Here is a 19,571-nt window from a genome sequence, read left to right as displayed (position 1 = left end):
CTCCCAGCTTTTAAAATATTATAGACAGAAGGGAATGGGCAACATGTTAATTTAGAAGATTACCCTTTTGCCTCTGAATTGGGCTAGTTTCTACCCAGGCTGATGAGCTGGGACGTATTTCTGATGTATATCCTTTTCAGGTGTCTAGGATGCTTATGGAATTTGATACATTGCGTGGAGATAAACTATTTCGCCTGGCAGGGCACAGGGGCGGGAGCGGTGCAAAGGCATAAGTTTGAAATTTGAGCTACGCGGCTCAAGGGTGAAGTCAGGAAGCAATTCTCCACACAAAGTATAGTGGGGATCTGGAAGTTTCTTTTCAAAAATGCTAATGAGGCTAGGTCAGTTGAAGATTTCAAAACTAGACTGACAGCTTTTCGTTAGCCAAGACATGCTGATGAAGTTTCAATGTGCACGGAATCTTTTTCTCTGTAAGCCATTATGCTGGGTTAACTGTAGCAGATTTGTTTCTTCTTTCAGTTACGCTAAAAAAAACACTTGCAAGATGCATTGCTTAAGACGTCAATCTATTTTGTATGTTGCTGACTAATAATGGAAAGTGTTTTAACCCAGAAGTATCACTTCTTGTTTTGTAACAATATGCAGTTTAAAATCAAACCCATGCTGACCAGAAAATTAATTCTCCTTATTAACATGTTCATTTTATAGAAGTTTAAAACTGCTATCTGAGGAGGAGTTGGGGGAAGAATCAGAGGATGAGGTGAATTGTAACAAGATTTGACTGGGTTTTTCTTCTATCTGCTGCAATGCTTTTCTGCAACTTAAATGAATGCGCTCTTTTATGGAAAATGTGTGACCCGGCAGCTTCAACCACTGTGGTTTTCATTTTGAGAGTATATTGTGGCTTTGATTATGTTTCCAGACACCATGTACAGCCTAATAATTTATTTTTTAAAAGGATAATAGCAAAAGAGTCACTTTGAAAGTCTGAAGGTAGCGCAAACGTATCAAATAAGCTGACAATGTTGACTGGGATTCACATCAGGCTTCAGTTTCGAAATGAGTTTACTGCTTAAGTTCATCAGAATGGACCTCAGTAGGTGCATCAAAATAGCACAGCAATCGCTATCACACACAGCTCAGATAACCCATCAAAATAATACAACATCTGCCCCATATAATCAGACCCATCATACCATGTCAGCTAACTTCCACCGATGTTTGAGGAAACATTTAGTAAGCCTATTAGAATGCATTCAACAGAATTCTCCTACTAACTCTTGATATATCATTCCAAGCATAACAGAATACTCCTTAACCAATATCCCAGCAGATCAATTATACTATATCCCATTGAAATACACCACATTGAATGCACCCACTATGATATCCCATTCAAAACTTTCCACTGTTATAAGAATCCATCAGAATATACCTCATGAAAATATTTCAACAAATTCAATCCAAGTGTTTTTTATCAATATATCCCAACAAACAAAGTACATATGGGGCAGCACGGTGGCACAGTGTTAGCACTGCTGCCTCATAACTCCAGAGATCTGGGTTCAATGCTGGCCTTGGGTGAATGTTTGTGTGGAGTTTGCACATTCTCCCCATGTCTGCGTGGATTTCCTCCAGGTACTCCGGTTTCCTCCCACAATCCAAAGATGTGCAGGTTTGCTTGATTGGCCATGCTAAATTGCCCCTTAGTGTCCCAGGATGTGTACGTTAGAGGGATTAACAGGGTAAATATGTGGGGCTATGGTGATAGGGCCTGGGTGGGATTGTGGTCAGTGCAAACTCGATGGGCTAATGGCCTCCTTCTGCACTGTAAGGTTTCTATGATGCTATATATGCCACCAAAATCACCTTAAATTCTCTGAAGGTGATCATTCACCCAACCACAGTTAAGCACTGTGATTTTCTTTACTATGAGTAGGGCAACATGGTAGGCCCAAACCCCACCTCAGCTGGAATGGGGGTTGAACACAGTGCTGTTGGAGTTAACGTCATCCACATGTTAGCTGCCTAGCTAATTGTCCCCTAACCCCTCCCACTAAATGCAGCACCAATATACCCAAGAGGCATCCAAATATAACAATCAAAAGTATCACTATTGTTTTCTCAGAATATATTAATTTTAAAGTTTATTTATTCATGTCACAAGTAGGCTCTGGCTAACACTGCAGTGAAGTTGCTGTGAAAATCCCCTGGTTGCCACACCCTGACACCTGTTTGGGTACACTGAGGGAGAATTTAGCATAGCAAATGCACCTAACCAGCATGTCTTTTGGACTGTGGGAAGAAACCGGAGCACCTGGAGGAAACCTACGCAGGTACAGGGAGAACATGCAGACTCCTCACAGACAGTGACCTAAGCCTGGGTCCCTAGCACTGTGAGACAGCAGTGCTAACTACTGTGCCACCATCCTGGCCAACATACCCATCAAAATGCACCAAGAAACCCAGCCAAATGCATCACACCAAAGTAGCCTAACACATTGATTGGAATGCATCCCACTTAAATATCCGGACAAATCAAGTTCAAGTTCATTTGATCAAAATACTGAATAGACATGACAAGCCACAGTTGATGCTCTACATGCTTGAGTTGGAGTCTGGCATGATAATGATTATGGTAGCTTTTCTTGGAATTCCAGAAGCTAAATTAAGAACTGTGCTTCTACCTTATTTGGTGGCTGCCTTTCAAACCTAAACCACTCATTAATAGTTCGATAGTCTTTCATTCTGTGGTGGCAGACAGTAAATGTCCCTGACAAACTGCTATCTAAGTTCTGTGAGATGGTACAGTGGCACAGAAGTTAGCACTGCTATATCACATCTCCAGGAATCTGGGTTCAATTCTGGCCTTGGGTTACTGTCTGTGTGGAGTTTGCAATGTTCTCCCCGTGTTTGTGTCAGTATCTTCCAGGTGCTTTGGTTTCCTCCTGCAGTGCAAAAATGTACAAATTAGGTGGATTAGTCATGTTAAATCACCCCCTAGTGTCAGGGGGTTTAGCCGGGTAAATACATGTGATTGCAGGGATAGGACCAGGGTGGAATTGTTGTTGGTGCAGGCTTGATGGGCCAAATGGCCTTCTTCTGCATTGCAGGGGTTCCATAATTGTATGGAACATACCTCAACTGTCTATCAAAATTGTCCACCTAACTATGGTGTGGACTTGCAACAGTTAAAAGTTACACTCACATAACCTTTTCCCCAAGGGTAAATTTCTGACCAGCTGTTTTTAGAAATGATAGGAATTGCCTTCACACAATAACAGACCTCAAAAGCGGATATCAAAAATAACATGAAGCTATACATGTTTACCAACATTGTATGATTCTCAAAAAGCCTGATTTGTGATTCTCTGCTGATGAAATGATACCCAGTGATAGCTACTGTACTGTAGACCAGTATCAATTATTGATTAATTCTTCACCTGCTGGAGAGATCCCTGTTGGCTTTCTAGGTGCTAACTTATAAAATGGCGTACTTTCAAATTGTACTCCGAGTAAGAATTAGTTTGGAGACTATTTCTTCCCTTGTGTTAATCCTTAGTCTCCTTAAATATAGAGGATATTTTATTCCTATAATCAGAGCACTCTGTTCGTGTATTCACTCACTTGCGTTGCTATGGTACCTTTCACAAGCTATGGATGCCGGGTAGTTTACGCAACAGAGATCTAACAGTTTCTGTGATGCACTCAACTCTCCCATGGTTAAAGATTTATTACTTTACTGCAGGTCTCCAGTCTCTTAGGAAAAGTATCTCCTCGTCTATTTCAATTTTTAATTTATGTTTGTTTTCTTAACGTTGGTTATGTGCTTTGGCTCGGTTTTTTGCATGTAGTCATTTTGTTCTTACCTCAAAAACCTTTGAGCAGCTAATTAGAAGCAATGCATTTTTATCTTATTGATGTTGTCAATATTATATCTAATCTAATAAGCTCTCAGCAGTGACTGAACAGAAGTAAGTTGATCGCAATCGGGCCGATTTCAGTTATCATAGCTTGCCTTGCGAAATTAGTGATAATAAAGGCTCAAAAGAGAGGCTGTTTAAAATGAATATTTAACGACAATGAAAAGGCACAAGAAAAGGTTTACAAGGATGATGTCAGAACTGAGTGTGCGCCACTATCAGGAAGGACTGAACAAACTTGGGCTCTTTTCTCTTAAAAAGGGAAGAGGAGAGATGGCCTGATAGCAGCTTTAAAAATACAACGGGTTGTCAATAAAATAGATGTGGAAAAGGTGGGCGGTATTTAACGTAGGCGACGAGGGTCCTGGCCTATGCGTCCTATGGGGAATGCCTGTCAAATTATGTGCCACACAAGCCATTAATTTGGCCATGGTGTGCTTAGACCAAGGATCCCAGGGATGGAAATCCTGCCACAATCGTTTCCAGCCAGCGGTGGCAGCTATGCCTTGTTCAGCAGCACCATCCGGAATGGCAGCAGTTACTGGCTATGCACCCACCCAAGGCCCAGGATCACCAAAGGGAACTTGGTCAGCTTGGATCTTGTTTATCCTTTGCATGGGGGAACCATGAATTCGATTCAATCTGAATTTGTTTTTTTTTGGGATAGGATAAGAATTTGAAAGGTGCAACCAACACAATGACCTCTCACTGGCAGGACACAAGTGAGATGCTGTGAGACCAGGGGCACAAGCCACAGGTGTCTGAAGGCAGAAAGGTGGTCACAGGGGATGGCGAATGGGACTTGGCTGCAATGGCAGTGGGTGGTTCTCAGCAGCTCCCCCTCTCCCACCCAACCCTCCCTGACAAACACACACCCACGCACCTTCCCAATGTTGAATCCCTTGCTCAGGCACTGAGTTTCTTCGATGGATTAACTCACTTCGCCCCTCATCCTGGAGTCCATCAAGAACTCCAACAGGGTTTGCTTAGTGGGCTTCCTGCATTGCAAGTCCCATTCCCACCACTGACATCAGTGACAGCAGGATGAATCCCTTAAGTGGGCATTAACTGTCAACTTAAGGGCTTGAATTGTCAGGAAGGCAGAAAGGCCAGTCTTAATCAGGACGGGGGTACAATGATCCATCCTCTCATCTGCTTAAAATCTTGTCCCACTACAAAATTATTCCTGAGGGTACTAAATTGTACCAATGTTTCAACGTTTGGAGGGGTAAAAAACTGGGAACAATAAATATAAGATAGTTACTAATAAGTAAATAACTCAAGGGATGTGACTGGCAACTGATTTGTTGTCCATCTCTAATTGCCCTTGAACTAAGTAGCATTCGGAAGCCATTTAAGTATGGACCATATTGCTGTAGGCTAGACCAGTAAGAATGGCAGATTTCCTTCCCTAAAAGACATTAAGGAACCAGATGGGCATTTTCAACAATCAGCAATGATTTCATCAGATTTTTATTGAATTGAAATTCTACCACAGTGGGATTTGAACCCAGGCCCTCAACGAACTGCACTGGGTAACTGGAGTACTGTGACAATATCACTACACCACTGCCTCCACTATTGCCTGCTACCATACATCGTAATATGTACATGAGAGAAAAAGAACTGAAGATTACGTTGACAGAATTTGATGAAATAGGGTGGAAAAAAACTCGTGAAATATGTCAATAGAGTTCTATTTAAATAAGGCACAAAATCAAGCTCTTTTATTTATTTTAAACTGTGTGTTTGGGAGGCCGGCCTCCTTGTATATTTCCCAAAAACCACCTATTCCCTCTAAGTTTATCATTAAACACTTTGGACACCAGTGCAAATCTATATTATTAGTTGTTTAATTGTCTTGGAATTTTCTTTTATCCTTGCAGGTACTAAAAATTAACCATTTTATCCAACTTCTCTAATTTAAATAGGATCCTATGATAAGATATAATACCACTATGTATTGTGGGACTAAAATTCCTGACTTTTCACAGAATCATAGAATCCTTACAGTGCAGAAGGAGACTCTTTGGCCCATTGAGCCAATCCAGGTCCAATCCCCATAGCCCCGTATAATCACCCTGCTAGTACCCCTGACATTGAGGGGCCATTGAGCATGGCCAGTCCATCTAACCTACACATCTTTGGACTGTGGGAGGAAAACCAGAACACCCAGAGGAAACCCATGCAGACACAAGGAGAACATGCAAACTCCACACAGACAGACAGTCACGCAAAGTCAGAATTGAACCCATGTCCCTCGCAGTGTGAGACAGCAGTGCTAACCACTGTGCCACAATGCCACCCACTTTACAGTTTTGAATATACAGCATGTCACATAAGAAAGGAGGAATCCTTAATTTATTAGCAGACCTGAGGAAAGTATGAATGGATCATTATTGGATATAAACATTACAAAGGATATTATATTCAAGTTAATGGCATCTGATGTAGAAAAGTCAATAGAATCAGATGGGTATGTATTCCAGAGTACTGACAGGCTGGGGAGATGTTATTGAGCAGACTTTGGCAAAAATTCTCCCATCCCGCCCACCAGTGGAATTTTAGCAGGTAGGTTGCAGAGATTGTGAAACACCATTGATAGTCGGGGGGGAATTTCCAGCTTTTAGATCAGCACAGCCGGAAAATTCCACCCTTTATCAGCATTTCCAAAAATATTTGTAAAATAAGAATTTGTACCAAAGAATTGGAGCATGGTAAATGCGGCATTACTAGACAAGAAAGAGGAAAGCAATAAGCTGGTCAGTCTTGACTTGGGTGTGAGTAAACTGCAAGTGTTAACCACATGAAGTGAAGTTGGTGGATAGGCATTGGCTAGCCAGAAAAGTCAACATAAATTTGCAGTTTTTAAATTGTACATTAAATTAAGTTGACAAGCCTTTGTGGAAGTCTGGTAAATATAAAAAGGAAGTACAAAACTTGAGGTCATAACTATAAGATAGTCACGAATAAGTTCAATACAGAATCCAGGAGAGGATGTGGAAAACACGATCACATGGTTTGGCTAAGGTGAATGCTACAAATGAATTTACGAGAAAGCCAGATAAGAATGGAACCAGGAATAGAAGAACATATTGATAGGGTTGATGAAGAAACGTGGAAGAAGCTCACGTGCAGCACAAATACTAGCAAAGTTCTCTCAGGCCAAGTGGCCTGTTTGAGTGAATTAGGTATTCAGCAGATACATCCTTAGAGTCATACAATCCCTCCAGTGCGGAAGGAGGCCATTCAACCCATCGAGGACCAACAACTTTCTCACCCAGACCCTATTCCGGTAACTGTACGTATTTACCCTGCTAATCTCCCTGACACCGTAGGGCAATTTAGCATGGCCAATCAATCTAACCTGCACATTTTAGAACAGTGGGAGGAAAAATGGAGCATCCAGAGGAAACCCATGGAGACACAGGGAAAACATGCTGACTCCACATAGACAGTGACCCGAGACCAGAATTGAATCCAGGTCCCTGACACTGAGGCAGCAGTGCTAACCACCGTGCTGCCCTTATTTCAAATATTGAATGCACTATCACAAAAAAATGATGCAGTAACTAGAATAAATGCATGCAAAGGGGACAGTAAGAAGTCTCGCAACACCAGGTTAAAGTCCAACAGGTTTAATTGGAATCACGAGCTTTCAGAGAACTGCTCCTTCATCAGGTGAGTGATGATAGTGAGACTCATTTGGAGAAGGAGCAGCATCCCAAAACTTTGTGATTCCAAATAATCCTGTTGAACTTTAACCTGGTTTTGAGAGACTTCTTACTGTGCCCATCCCTGTCCAACACCAGCATCTCTACATCATGGCATATAAAAGGGAAGTTAGTTAAACACATGAGGGAGAAAGAAAGAGAGAAAATTGTTGATCCTTTTAATTAAGATAGAGAGAAAGGAGTGTGCATGAAGCATAAATACCATCAGTGTGATCTTTTGGGCCAACTGTCCTGTTCCTGTGTTGTAAATATTATGTAGCATAATGTAACATTAAGTGCTCATTTATCATTCAATCAATACACTGAATTAAAAAAATTTACAATAGTATGATGTCCCCTAGGTAGCAGTGATCATAATATGATTGAATTTTACATTCAGTTTGAAGAAGAAGAGTGGGTGGTTAGAATTCTAAATTTCATTAAGGGCAATTATGAAGGCATAAGTAGAGCTAGCTAAATGAACTGGCAAATTAGGTTAAGGGCAAGGTCAACAGAAATGCAGTGACAGCCATCTAAAAGGATATTTCGGAATTCAGAAAATAGATACATTCCAAAGATAAATAACCATCTCAAGGGGAGGATCTACCATCCATGCTTAACTAAAAATAAAGATAATATCAAACTTAAAGGAAAAATATATCATTGTGCAAGGATGGATGGCAGGACAGAAGATTAGGCGGAAAATTTAAAGAACAGCAAAGCATGATTAAAAGATTAATAAGGAGGAAAAGTTGAGAGAGAAAGCTAGTTAGAAATATAAAAACAGATAGTATATTTTAAAAAGAAAAGATTTAGCAAAGGGAATGTTGGTCCTATGGAAAATGAGTCTGGGAAATTAGTAATAGAAAACAAGGAAATTACAGGTAAATAGGGCAAGTATTTTGCGTCGGTCCTCGCTATAGAGGGTACAAATTTCATCCTAGAAATAACTAGGAATCAGGAAATGAAAGGGAGGGAGGAACTCAGGAAAATTGTAATCACCAGTGAAATGGTACTGAGTAAATTGTCAGAGTAGAGACTGACAAGTCCATGGTTGATTTCATCTTAAGGTATAAAAAGAAGTAGCTGGTGAGATAGTTGATACATTGGTTTGAACTTTCCTCGAATGTAGGGAATTTCGGAAGATTCGTTACATTGGAAAATAGTAAATCTAACTTCTTTATTCAAAAAGAGAGAGAGATGGAAAGCAGGAAATTGCAGGCCGGTTAGTTTAACACCTGCCATAGGAGAAAGGACAGAAGATACTATTAAAGATGTTAGGTGCGATTATTCCATCCCGCTGTGCTGGTCGAGTAGCATAGCAGGGCGGGAAGTGTCAGCGGGAGACAAAAAAAATGGGAATTGCACACACCCGAGAGCTAGTCACAATCTCCCCAGGCCACTTTTATTGACATAATCAGCCTCAGGCCCAAGAAGGGAGTGAGGGTGATTTTAATTTTGATATCCTCATTTACACCTGTTCAGTGACCCCAGAGCATAATTATCCAGGCTTGCTTAGCTCTCCAACCTCGCCAGTGGAGGTCCTCACTGGCGATTACAGATGGTCCCACCAACTGAGACATGACGGCAGAGTAGGCTCGAGGGGCTGAATGGCCTTCTGTGTTCTTAACTATAGATTTAATTTTTGGTGAAGCAACTTCACAATTATTTTATCCCCACTTTCCAGATCAACTTGTTTTGAATCATTCAGTCCACCTCCATCTTTCTAACTTCCAGAGAGTTGCTTGATCTATACAAAAATAACAATGCAAGCATCAATGTCAGTACTTTTAATAAACTGTGTACAATTTGTACTATTATACGTTATTCCTAATTTGTTAAATTAAGAAAGTGGTGAGCAACCTTTGCTTTCTGAAGACAACTGAGGGATAAATCCAAAATGTCAATTTATAATCTACGTTATTTCACCCTGACTGGTTGGATTCCTCAGATGCCATTAGTATGACGCCAAAGTGATTGAAGTCATGAACAATTTTGGACCATTTTGTATAAATATGGAGCTCCAGAAGGCTTTGAAGATAAAGTAAAGTTTATTTATTAGTCACAAGTCAGCTTATGTTCACGCTGCAATGAAGTTGCTGTGAAAATTCCTCCAGTTGTCACACTCTAGTGCCTGGTCAGATAGACTGAGGGAGAATTTAGCATGGCCAATCCACCTAACCAGGTTGTGGGAGGAAACCTGAGGACCCGGAGGAAACCCATCAGACATGGGGATAATGTGGAAACTACACACAAACAGTGACCCAAGCCGGGAATCGAGGCTCAACCGGGATCTTGAGTTTGTGTCACACTTTCTGTAACCCCCACGGCTTACAAAATCTCACTAACTGTCCTGGCTGGAGACAATTTACACTTCTTTAACCTGTGCTTAACCCTCTCTCCACTAGTGTTGTCTGCACCTGTAAAGATCGGATTACCTGTTAAAACTCGCATCCCAACCATTATCTTATAAATTGAGTCTGTGCCTATATATGCCCTGTTTGTGAACCCAACTGTTCACTCATCTGATGAAAGAGCAGCACTCTGAAAGCTTTGTTACCAGGATAAACCTGTTTGGACTTTAATCTGGTATTGTAAGCACTTCTTACTTTGCCTATCCCAGTCCAATGCCAACATCTCTACATCATGCAGATTCCACGCAATCAGTTGCTCAAAGAGGTACTGCAATGCAATCAGGGACTGTTCTTCAGATAAGTATTAGTGGTCACACTGGCAGTATGGTCTTGGTGTTAGGAGTAGACCGGTGAGAGAAAGGAGAGCTGAAACTCCGATCCCTGAGGGGATGAGACTTATGATTGAGTTGCCCATCCTGCTTTCCAGCCTGAGATTCCCACTTCCAGGGTAGAATTTCCCCATCCTGCCCGCCACGCAGGGGCCAGGGTCCCTTGACCTTGAGCAGGATTTTCCAGTCTTTGGGCTAGCACAGCCAGAAAATCCCAGCCCCGGTCACCTCTAGTCATTAGGTGACTGCCAGCCTAAAAATTGAGGATGAGTGGGAAAAGCCCTTAAAATGGCCACTAAGTGACTACTTAGAGGCCTTGATAGGGATATGGGTGGGCTTCCCATCTGAGGTCCTACTGCCCCACAATAAAATCACATCTACTTTCGAACCTGCAGGGGGTAGGGAAGGCAGAGCTTCAAATTCTGACCAGAGAAGGAAGAGTGATTGACAGGGCACATTCTGAAGCCAGATTCATTGGGCCTACCTCATCCTTTCAGGAGGAATAGGGGACGAGAGATTAGAATGTGAGCAAAGTTCACATCACTTTCAACAGAAGGACTGACCTGAGGCTTTGCTGATATCGATTGTTGACCAGTTGTGTGGAGTGCATTAAGGTGAGAAAGATGAGAAGCAGAAAGTCATCATGAACAGTTGGCATGCATTCTCCCATATCTCTTTCTTGAACGTCATTCCTAGGTCTTCCTTTCCAAGATCTGTCGAGGCTCCACCTCATAGAAGGTGAGAGAATAAAAATTTGGCCAGGTAGTTTCCTTCATTGCAACAGTGACTGCACTTCAGTAAGTATTTCATTGTCTATACAATGGATTGAGGCATACAGTGATTGTGAAAAAAGTGCAACATAGATGCAAGTCTTTTTTTTAAATGTCTTCTACAAGTCTCTCCAGATAGTCAAAATAATCTCACTCCTGAAAAAGGAATATAAAATGAAGAGTAAACAATCCCTGGAACATACCTGAAATAGATCCACCCAGTCTATTTTGGCTCCAGTTGAGTCTCCTCCTATCCATGTCCTTAAATGTATTTCTGCTATTAATCTCTGACTACTTCCTGTGGCAGTGCATTCCACTTCCTGCCTTTCTAGGATAAGTAAGTTTGTTTTAAATTCCTCTTGATGGGCTATAGCTTTGTTCTTCTCCATGAGTGGAAACACTCCACCTGTGTCTACACCATTAAAACCTTTTAGAATTACAAAAGCCTTGAATAGCTTATGCCTTAACCTTCTCCTTTCAATATATTTTTGGACACCGTGAAATGCAAGAAAAACACAAGTGTCAGCACAATAGATGCATAGACCAAGAAATTAAATTCTATGCAAGATTTTAGTGTGTATAATACATCTTCAGAGTCAGAAATCCCTTTACTTATAAATAGAATACTAATAGTCTATCTCCAGGGGGTGTCTGAGGAACAGCCACTCCCAGTTAAGTACCAGGCAAAGACTCCCTGATTAGCCCTCAATGGGATCCTTAATCAGGAGTTCATACTCCAATGAGACAACCTCAATGGTCTGATTGAAGTCATTATTGTGGGTGAACATATATTGGACTCTGGGTGAAGGAATGTTTCCTGAGGAAGTTTAAAAGTGTAGCTTGTGCCATGTTAGTTGCTGGGAACTTTAGCACAGTGCAAAGGAAGGTTGCAGCAACAAAGGAGTAGACTTAGAAAAATACATGGAAACATTGAAATTGGTGCAGGAATAGGTTTATGGCTGATCCTCTATCTCAACACCATCCTGCCACATTCTCCCATATCCCTTGACACCTTTAGAGCCTAGGAATCTATTTATTTCTTAAATATATTCAGTGACTTGGTCTCCACTGCCTTCTATGGTAGCAAATTCCACAGGTTCACCTCTTTACCACCACCACCAAGTGAAGAAATGGTTCCTTATCACAGTCTTAAATGGGGAGACACACACACCATTCACAGAAGGTGTGACCATCATCATGTCTCACTGAGTTAGGGCATTAAATCTCATTCTAGGTTGCTGCCATGCTAAGTGCAGCTGTGTTTGTATTGACTATTCATGCCAATCCCTCCCACTGTTTCTAATAATCCCTCTTTGGAGCTGTGAAAGGACCTCAATCCTCTGGGGGATTCCTCCTGCAGCTTATCAACAGCAGCATCTGAATGCCCAGGAGCTTAATACCCTCCTCCAGACTGGCCAGGCATTAAGTGAAATGAACATTTTCTGCTTGGCTGTAAATCCTTGTTGGTGAATGCCTGCCCCTTTAAGCTGCTTCAGGCCATTAAATCCCACAGCAATGGGATTTAATCTGACTGAATTCCTAATGCCTGAGTCATTAAAATATTTTAATTAAGCTGAGCTCCTGAAAACATGGTAATATGAGCCCATTTCACATTGGGCAGGTGGGAATTGCACCCACTTCCACTCAAGAGTCCACCAATCCAGGCTTGCCATAAAGACAGGAGTTCCAGCCCAGCCCTGAAAGGTGACCAAGTCTTGCTGCATGCAGGCAAGGGCTGCTTCATTAAGGCCAGTCAAATCAAAGAACATTACAGCACAGGAACAGGCCTGTTGGCCCTCCAAGCCTGCACCGACCATGCTGCCCCACTTAACTAAAACCCCCTATGCTTCCGGGGACCATATCCCTCCATTCCCATCTCATTCATGTACTTGCCAAGGCAACCCTTAAAAGTCATTACCGTATCCACTTCCACTGCCTCCCCCCGGCAACGAGTTCCAGCCACCCACCACTCTCTGTGTGAAAAATCTGCCTCATACATCTCTTTTAAAACTTGCCCCTTTAAAACTTGCAACATGACTTGCCAATTTTTAAACTCAGTACCCCGGCCGATGAAGGCAAACATGCTGTATGCCTTCTTGACTACCTTCTCCACCCGTGTTGCCACTTTCAGTGACCTGTGTACCTGTACACCTGGATCCCTTTGCCTATCAATACTCCTAAGGGTTCTGCTATTTACTGTGTATTTCCTATCTATATTAGACTTTCCAAAATGCATTACCTCACATTTATGATAAGGATTGATGTATAACATCAAATCAGCTCACAATGAGGACAGGTGTGTGGGAGGGAATGACTGCGTGTGAGAGAGAGAAGTGTGCATTTGAGAGATGTGTGTGAGAGAAAGATGATTGTGTGCGTGAGAAAGAGGAGTGAATGTGAGAGAGAATGATGTGTGTGTGTGAGAGACGATGAGTGCATGTGTGGTAAAAGGATGAGTGCGTGTGAGAGAGAAGTATGAGTGCGTGTGAGGGAGAAGGATGAATGTGTGTGTGAGAGACAGAATGTGTGTGTGTGTGTGTGTGTGTGTGCGCGAGGTAGAGATGAGTATGTGAGAGAGACATGAGTATCTGTGTGTATGTGTGAGTGAGAGGTGGGCATGTGTGCAACGGAGGGATGTGTATATGTGTGTGTGTGTGTGTGAGTGAGTGAATCCAGCCTTCCAGCAGCACGCTTCCCATATAAACTAAAGGAGCACTAAAAAGGTCAAAGCCCTAAGTTTGTTTTTCAATAACTTTTTAACATTTTAATTTATAGTAAACATATCCATATAAGTAGAAAAGACTTTCATAAATAACGTTTTTGTATGTTTGTATTTATTTGGCAAAAACAATTGCTTTTTTGTGGCTTGGCTCTTTGACACAATAATAATGTCTCGGGGGTTTCTTCAGATTCTTGGTGAGTTTGAAGGGTTCCATGGCTATAAATGTTTGTGAAACACTGGTACGGTAGATGGTCACTGTAAACGGGGTAACCATTCATCTCCATTTTCCTGGGCAGTCCCAAGATTCAGTAATGTGTTCCTGGCTAAACAGTGTTCCAGAAAGAGTCCACTGTTTATGAAACTGGGCCATGAATCATTAAACTCATCCTTCGTTATCCTAGCAACTAATTCCTCATTTTGGATATGTCTAATGCATCAGTGAGGTCCGGCACAGAGCACAAGGAGAACTTTACCACCTCGGAAAAGGCAGCGAACCATTTAAAAGACTCTGGAGGGTCTGGAAAATCCACCAGGTGGGAGGGGCCATAAAATTCCACCCTATGTTTTTATTTTAAATCATTTTGGACAAAGGTGTCTGCTCAATTTCTAAATAATAATAAAGATTTCTAATATTGCTGTTACCAATACATACAGCATGGATAGTACAGTACTATTGCAGCTGCCATCGCCAAGGTGCTGCCTGAATGCCATCTGGTGTAGAACACAAACAAAGTTATTGGTGTAAAAGGGGTGGAGCAGTGCCGGCTCTGATTGGGGGAAGGGGATGGCAGTGGTGGGAGAAGTGCTGACTCTGATTCAAGAGGGTGAGTCGTAGAATTATAGAATCCCTACAGTGCAGAAGGCCATCCAGCCCATCGAGCCTGCACTGACAACAATCCCACCCAGGCCCTGTGCCATTGTGCCACCCCCTGGCAGGAATCCCTGAGACCTCCAATGGTGGGCTTAGGGGGAGGTTTATTCATATTCTGATCAGGGCCTGTTTAAACAATGCATCCCAATCTCAGTGCCGCCAGGTTTTGCCAGTGTGTTTAGGATCCATTCCCCTCTCAGCAACATCCCCCTCCACCACCCCCCCCAAGCCCCACCCCCCCCCAAGCCCCACCCCCCCACCCCCCCCCCCCCAACGATGGCATGAAACACGCCCCTTCTTTCCCTGGATTTGTTTCAGAAGATATGGTCACCGTCCATTAAAAGTCATTCTGTAATCATGAACTGCATCTCCACAGTTTAGGAATAATCTTTTCAGCTCATTTTCCTTTGCCAGAATCTTACCACTGCTCACAATGGTGAGATTTTGAGTGTGAGTGAGAGAGGATGACTGTGTGTGTTTGAGAGAGAGCGCCTGAGGGATGAGTGTGTGTGTGAGAGAGGGATGAGTATGTGTCTGAGAGAGGGTGACTTGTGTGTGTGTATAAGAGTGAGATGATTGTGAGAGAGGTTTGCTGTTCCTTTGGTTTATATGGGAAGGATGCTGCTGGAAAGCTGGATTCACACACACACACACACACACACACACACACACACACACACATCGTGAGGTGATAGGGAAGACCTGAAAGAGGTCTTCGGAATTGTTTATTATGGTATGTTAATCAGTGGCAGATAATTTCCAGTCATTGAGGCAATGGTGTAGAACATCCAAATTTAAAACATGCTTACTGTCTGAAAGAGCAGAAACCCCCAATTTTATTTATAAAGTACTCTGATATGTGGTAAAGTGCTGCAAACTGCAGGGCTCTAGCCAAAAACTAGGAAGGTAAAATTAGGCTGAATATTTCCGTTCCGTTCAGCACAGGGGCAATGGGCTGAATGAAATCCTCTCTCATGTAAATTTCTATGATTTCCATGTTAAAAAAAATGAAAGGAATGTAAGGAAAGAAGATCTTTCCACAGTAGTGTAATAATTGGCCGTTAAGGTTGGCCTATTGGAATATGAACTCCCTGATTAAGGATTCAAATGATGGGCCAGTCAGGGAGGCTTTGCCTTGGATTTAACCGAGAGTGTCAGTTCCTCTGACACCGCCGGAGACAGATGCTAACTCTGTGTACTGCTGTTAGAGTTTGTAAATGAAGGGATTTTAGTGAAGGGACTTCTGCCTCCAACTTATTACAAGTGGGTAATATTTCACAGACTTGTTGTTGAAGCAGTGTGTCAAAATCTTACAAAAGGGAATTAGTTAGCTGCTAGATAAATAAAACGACACATGGTGATTGAGCAGAGAAGGGGAATCAAGCTGTGCAGGCGATTTGAAAGAAACCACCAATAATGATTTGACACATCAAATAATTCTTTGATTCTGTGAGTCTTTTCTTCCATAAATAATAACAGATTTATTTTACACTTTGTGTGCCAGCATTCATTTATACACATTCCCCACACAAATATTAAGACTTAATACAGTTCTCAATAAAACAATTATGATGGAAGGCTAAATTTTGGTGTTCATTTCCCCCAGCACTGTAATGAAGCAAAGCCAGGATTTAAATGAAAAATATAGAAAAAATATTATAAATATTTTACAAAGTACAAAACTCAAGCAATAAAAAAATTATGGAGTGCTTCACCTACAAAAATAATATTTAAGTTACGGTCAAAAAGAGAAGCAAAATCACCAGGATTGTTTGCAGTGAGGAAGAGTACCACTGTAATATATCTGATCACATTTTGTCCTTTGAACATTGTGGTGAATGTCACTTGTCAGTATCCATAGTCAGCAGAAAATAATTCCCACATAAGAGCGAAGGAGAGGTCTCACTATCCTACATACATCCCACACATAGGCTCAATGATGTTATATTGCAGCAAGACATATAGAATAGAGTCTCTACAGTGCAGGAGGCCATTCAGCAATTGAGCCTGCAGCTACCACAATCCCACCCATGTAATCCTATGTATTTACCCTGCTAATCCATGTAATCCTATGTATTTACCCTGCTAATCCATGTAATCCTATGTATTTACCCTGCTAATCCCCCTGAGACTAAAGACAATTTAGCATGGCCAATCAACCTAACCTGCACATCTCTGAAGTGTGGGAGGCAACCAGAGCACCTGGAGGGAACCCATGCACACATGGGGAAAACGTGCAAACTCCATACAAATAGTGACCTAAACCAGGAATCGAACCCGGGTCTCTGGAACTGTGAGATAACAGTGCTAACCGCTATGCCACTGTGCTTTACTTCCATTTGACCTCACGATACTAAAAATGGTAAGACTCTTCCAGCAAATCTCCTTCACCAAAGCATCTTCACACGAAGGCAATGCTCCAAAGTAACATCAACTGAGGAAATACAGTTCAATGTTTGTCTTGGCTGCTCCTGGCACAGGCCTTCTTGCGGCAATGGTGCAGGAATTTGGTTGCATTCTCTGTCCCGTGACATTTCATCCACTAAAATTTGTAAAAGTTTTAAAATTGCAGCAGTCACAAAGCGTCTTTTGAGTAATGCCAAGCTTCATTTGGTGCAGGAAGCAACTGAAAACAAAAAACCCGCTGGATGCTTTACAATAGTCAAACCTGAGATGAAAGTCATCCACGGATGGCCTGACTTTTTTTCCTCTAGCTCAGCCAAAAGTACATCAAGCACCACAAAGTGGTGAGTGCTGACGTTGAATTTTCAGGTTAGCCACCATTTCCCGACAGTGTCTAGGCTATGAGGTAGTGAGTGAAGTTGACCTGACATGAATTTCTGAGGCCTCAAATGTGTGCACCTGAATTGGCAGACAGCGCATCAGCTTGTGGAATGTTTTCTTCAAATCCTTGCGAAATCGCTTCACGGAGAAGCAATAGATGATTGGATCGATGCAACTGTTCATGCTCAGCAAAGCCATGGTCAGTTGATGTATAATGTCTATGCCCTTGGAAGGGCCACAATCAGGCATCTCTTTAGAGTTCGCTTTGCTTAACTCCCAGGGGATTAGGGAGATGTGATAAGGTAGGACGCAAACCAAAAACACCACTAGCATCCCCAGCACCATCGATTTGGCCAGCTTTCGATGGGCGCCTTGAGAAGCTTTGCCTTGGGATGAAAGAGCTTTCATTATTGATACATAGCTGAGCAAAACAATCAGTAGGGATATGAGGAAAAACATGAAAGATGCATACACATAAACCGTTCTGTCAGAGTACTCCTCAAAACATTTGGTGACGGTGAACCCCTTCTTGAAAGACTGCTGCTGCATCAGTGCAGGGACAGAACATGCAAACCAAAATATCCAAACAACCACGCAGGTGTAAATGGATCCTATCGGCTTATTGAAAGGAATGTTCTGTTTTCTCATTCGAACAGTGCAGTATCGGTTAATGCTAATGAGGATCATAAAGGTGATAGCGCTGTAGGTCGCAATGTAGTAGAATGACCCAGCTAATCGGCAGATGACTTCTGAGAAGACCCAGTCTCCCCCTTTAAAATAATAAACCACCCAAAACGGCAAAGTGAGGTTGAACAGGATGTCGGCCAGGGACAGGTTAATCAGATACACGCGGATTGCTTTTTTGACCTTCCTGTCATTCCGTAGAAATGTCAGCAGCGCAATGCAGTTCCCGAAGAGTCCAACCACCAGGACCACCAAGTAGGTGAGTGGTAGAATGAAGTTCTTAACAGGGTTCCCGGTGTCACAGGTCCCAGCTGCTCGACTTATCGAGCTGTAGTTCTCGCTGGAGTTCATCGTTGTCCGTCTGCAGAAAAATAAGACAAATATAAGTATACGTTGAATTTTTAAAAAATGGTCAATGGACCTGAAGCATCCTAAAAGCTGCTTTAAGCTAATACTTAAAGAAATGACTAATAGGAATTCACTTTTTCACGTGTAAGTTAACATTGTGAAATTTACAGTATTCAAGTACTCAAATGGATGTCTTCACTCTTGGCCAAGAATACATAATGAGGCTTGGATGAGAGCCTAGAAATATATTAGCCTGTTGAAACTCATGGGCCCCAGTGAAAACATTGTTTGATAGTTCTGGCTTTCTGGTCTCTGCTGTCAATTTCACATTGTTTATAGATGCAAGATAGAGTTATTATGTGCTTGTAGTTTCTGCTATTGAAACTTGAAAGGATTTGGAGGAATGGCACTACCATCTAATTGTAGTCAAAGTTATTTTCATGAATAAATGACTAATTTTAAAGCTTTTATCAACATACCCTACTATCACAATACCGTTCATTACGTCTATACAGTGTATCATGTGTGCATGGATATGAAAGCACCATACCTTGGCATAGGGGGACATGAGGGCCCATAGGGAATTTTTCTGGTGGGGGGGCACACCTTGGAATGGGTAAATGAGGAGTTATACGGGTGATTTGAGACACAGAGACATATCTTTGCATGGCGGGTAGGAGAGGAGTGGGGGAGAGAGCATGAGAAGCAAAAGGTGTCCAGAACTCTTTAAAAAGCTAGCCAATTCAATGAAAATAGCAAAGGACTAGGCTTCCAAGTCATCCCAACTTGGCCAAAATACAGCCAAATTCCCTGATTCCACTTTTCCATCTGGAAACTGTCGTAGAAACGAGCATTCACCAAAGAATTTAAGCAATGCGTTTTTTTTGTGATCTATATTTAGAAGGAATTCTCAGGCAAATTTATATAATGACTTTGCTGCAAAATCCAATTTTGCATATACGGCATTAACTGTGGTTCATAACAAGTTAGCTCCCAGGAACACACAGTTACGCGGAACAGGATCTGGGGTAGCGCATGAAATAATTAACAGG

General features: G+C 42.0%; 1 protein-coding gene across 1 annotated transcript; it reads right to left on the bottom strand.

Moving 5' to 3' along the window:
- Positions 1-16,801: 16,801 nt before the first annotated feature.
- On the bottom strand, positions 16,802-18,522 carry LOC145357889 (platelet-activating factor receptor-like). Its single transcript, XM_080211450.1, has one exon. The coding sequence runs from the start codon at positions 18,520-18,522 to the stop codon at positions 17,506-17,508; it is 1,017 nt and encodes a 338-aa protein (XP_080067576.1). The 3' UTR covers positions 16,802-17,505.
- Between the last annotated feature and the right edge of the window lie 1,049 nt (positions 18,523-19,571).

Source organism: Carcharhinus amblyrhynchos, chromosome 24, assembly GCF_965287045.1.
Source record: "Carcharhinus amblyrhynchos chromosome 24, sCarAmb.v2.hapA, whole genome shotgun sequence".
NCBI lineage: Eukaryota > Metazoa > Chordata > Chondrichthyes > Carcharhiniformes > Carcharhinidae > Carcharhinus > Carcharhinus amblyrhynchos.
This window is presented reverse-complemented; position numbering and strand designations above follow the sequence as displayed.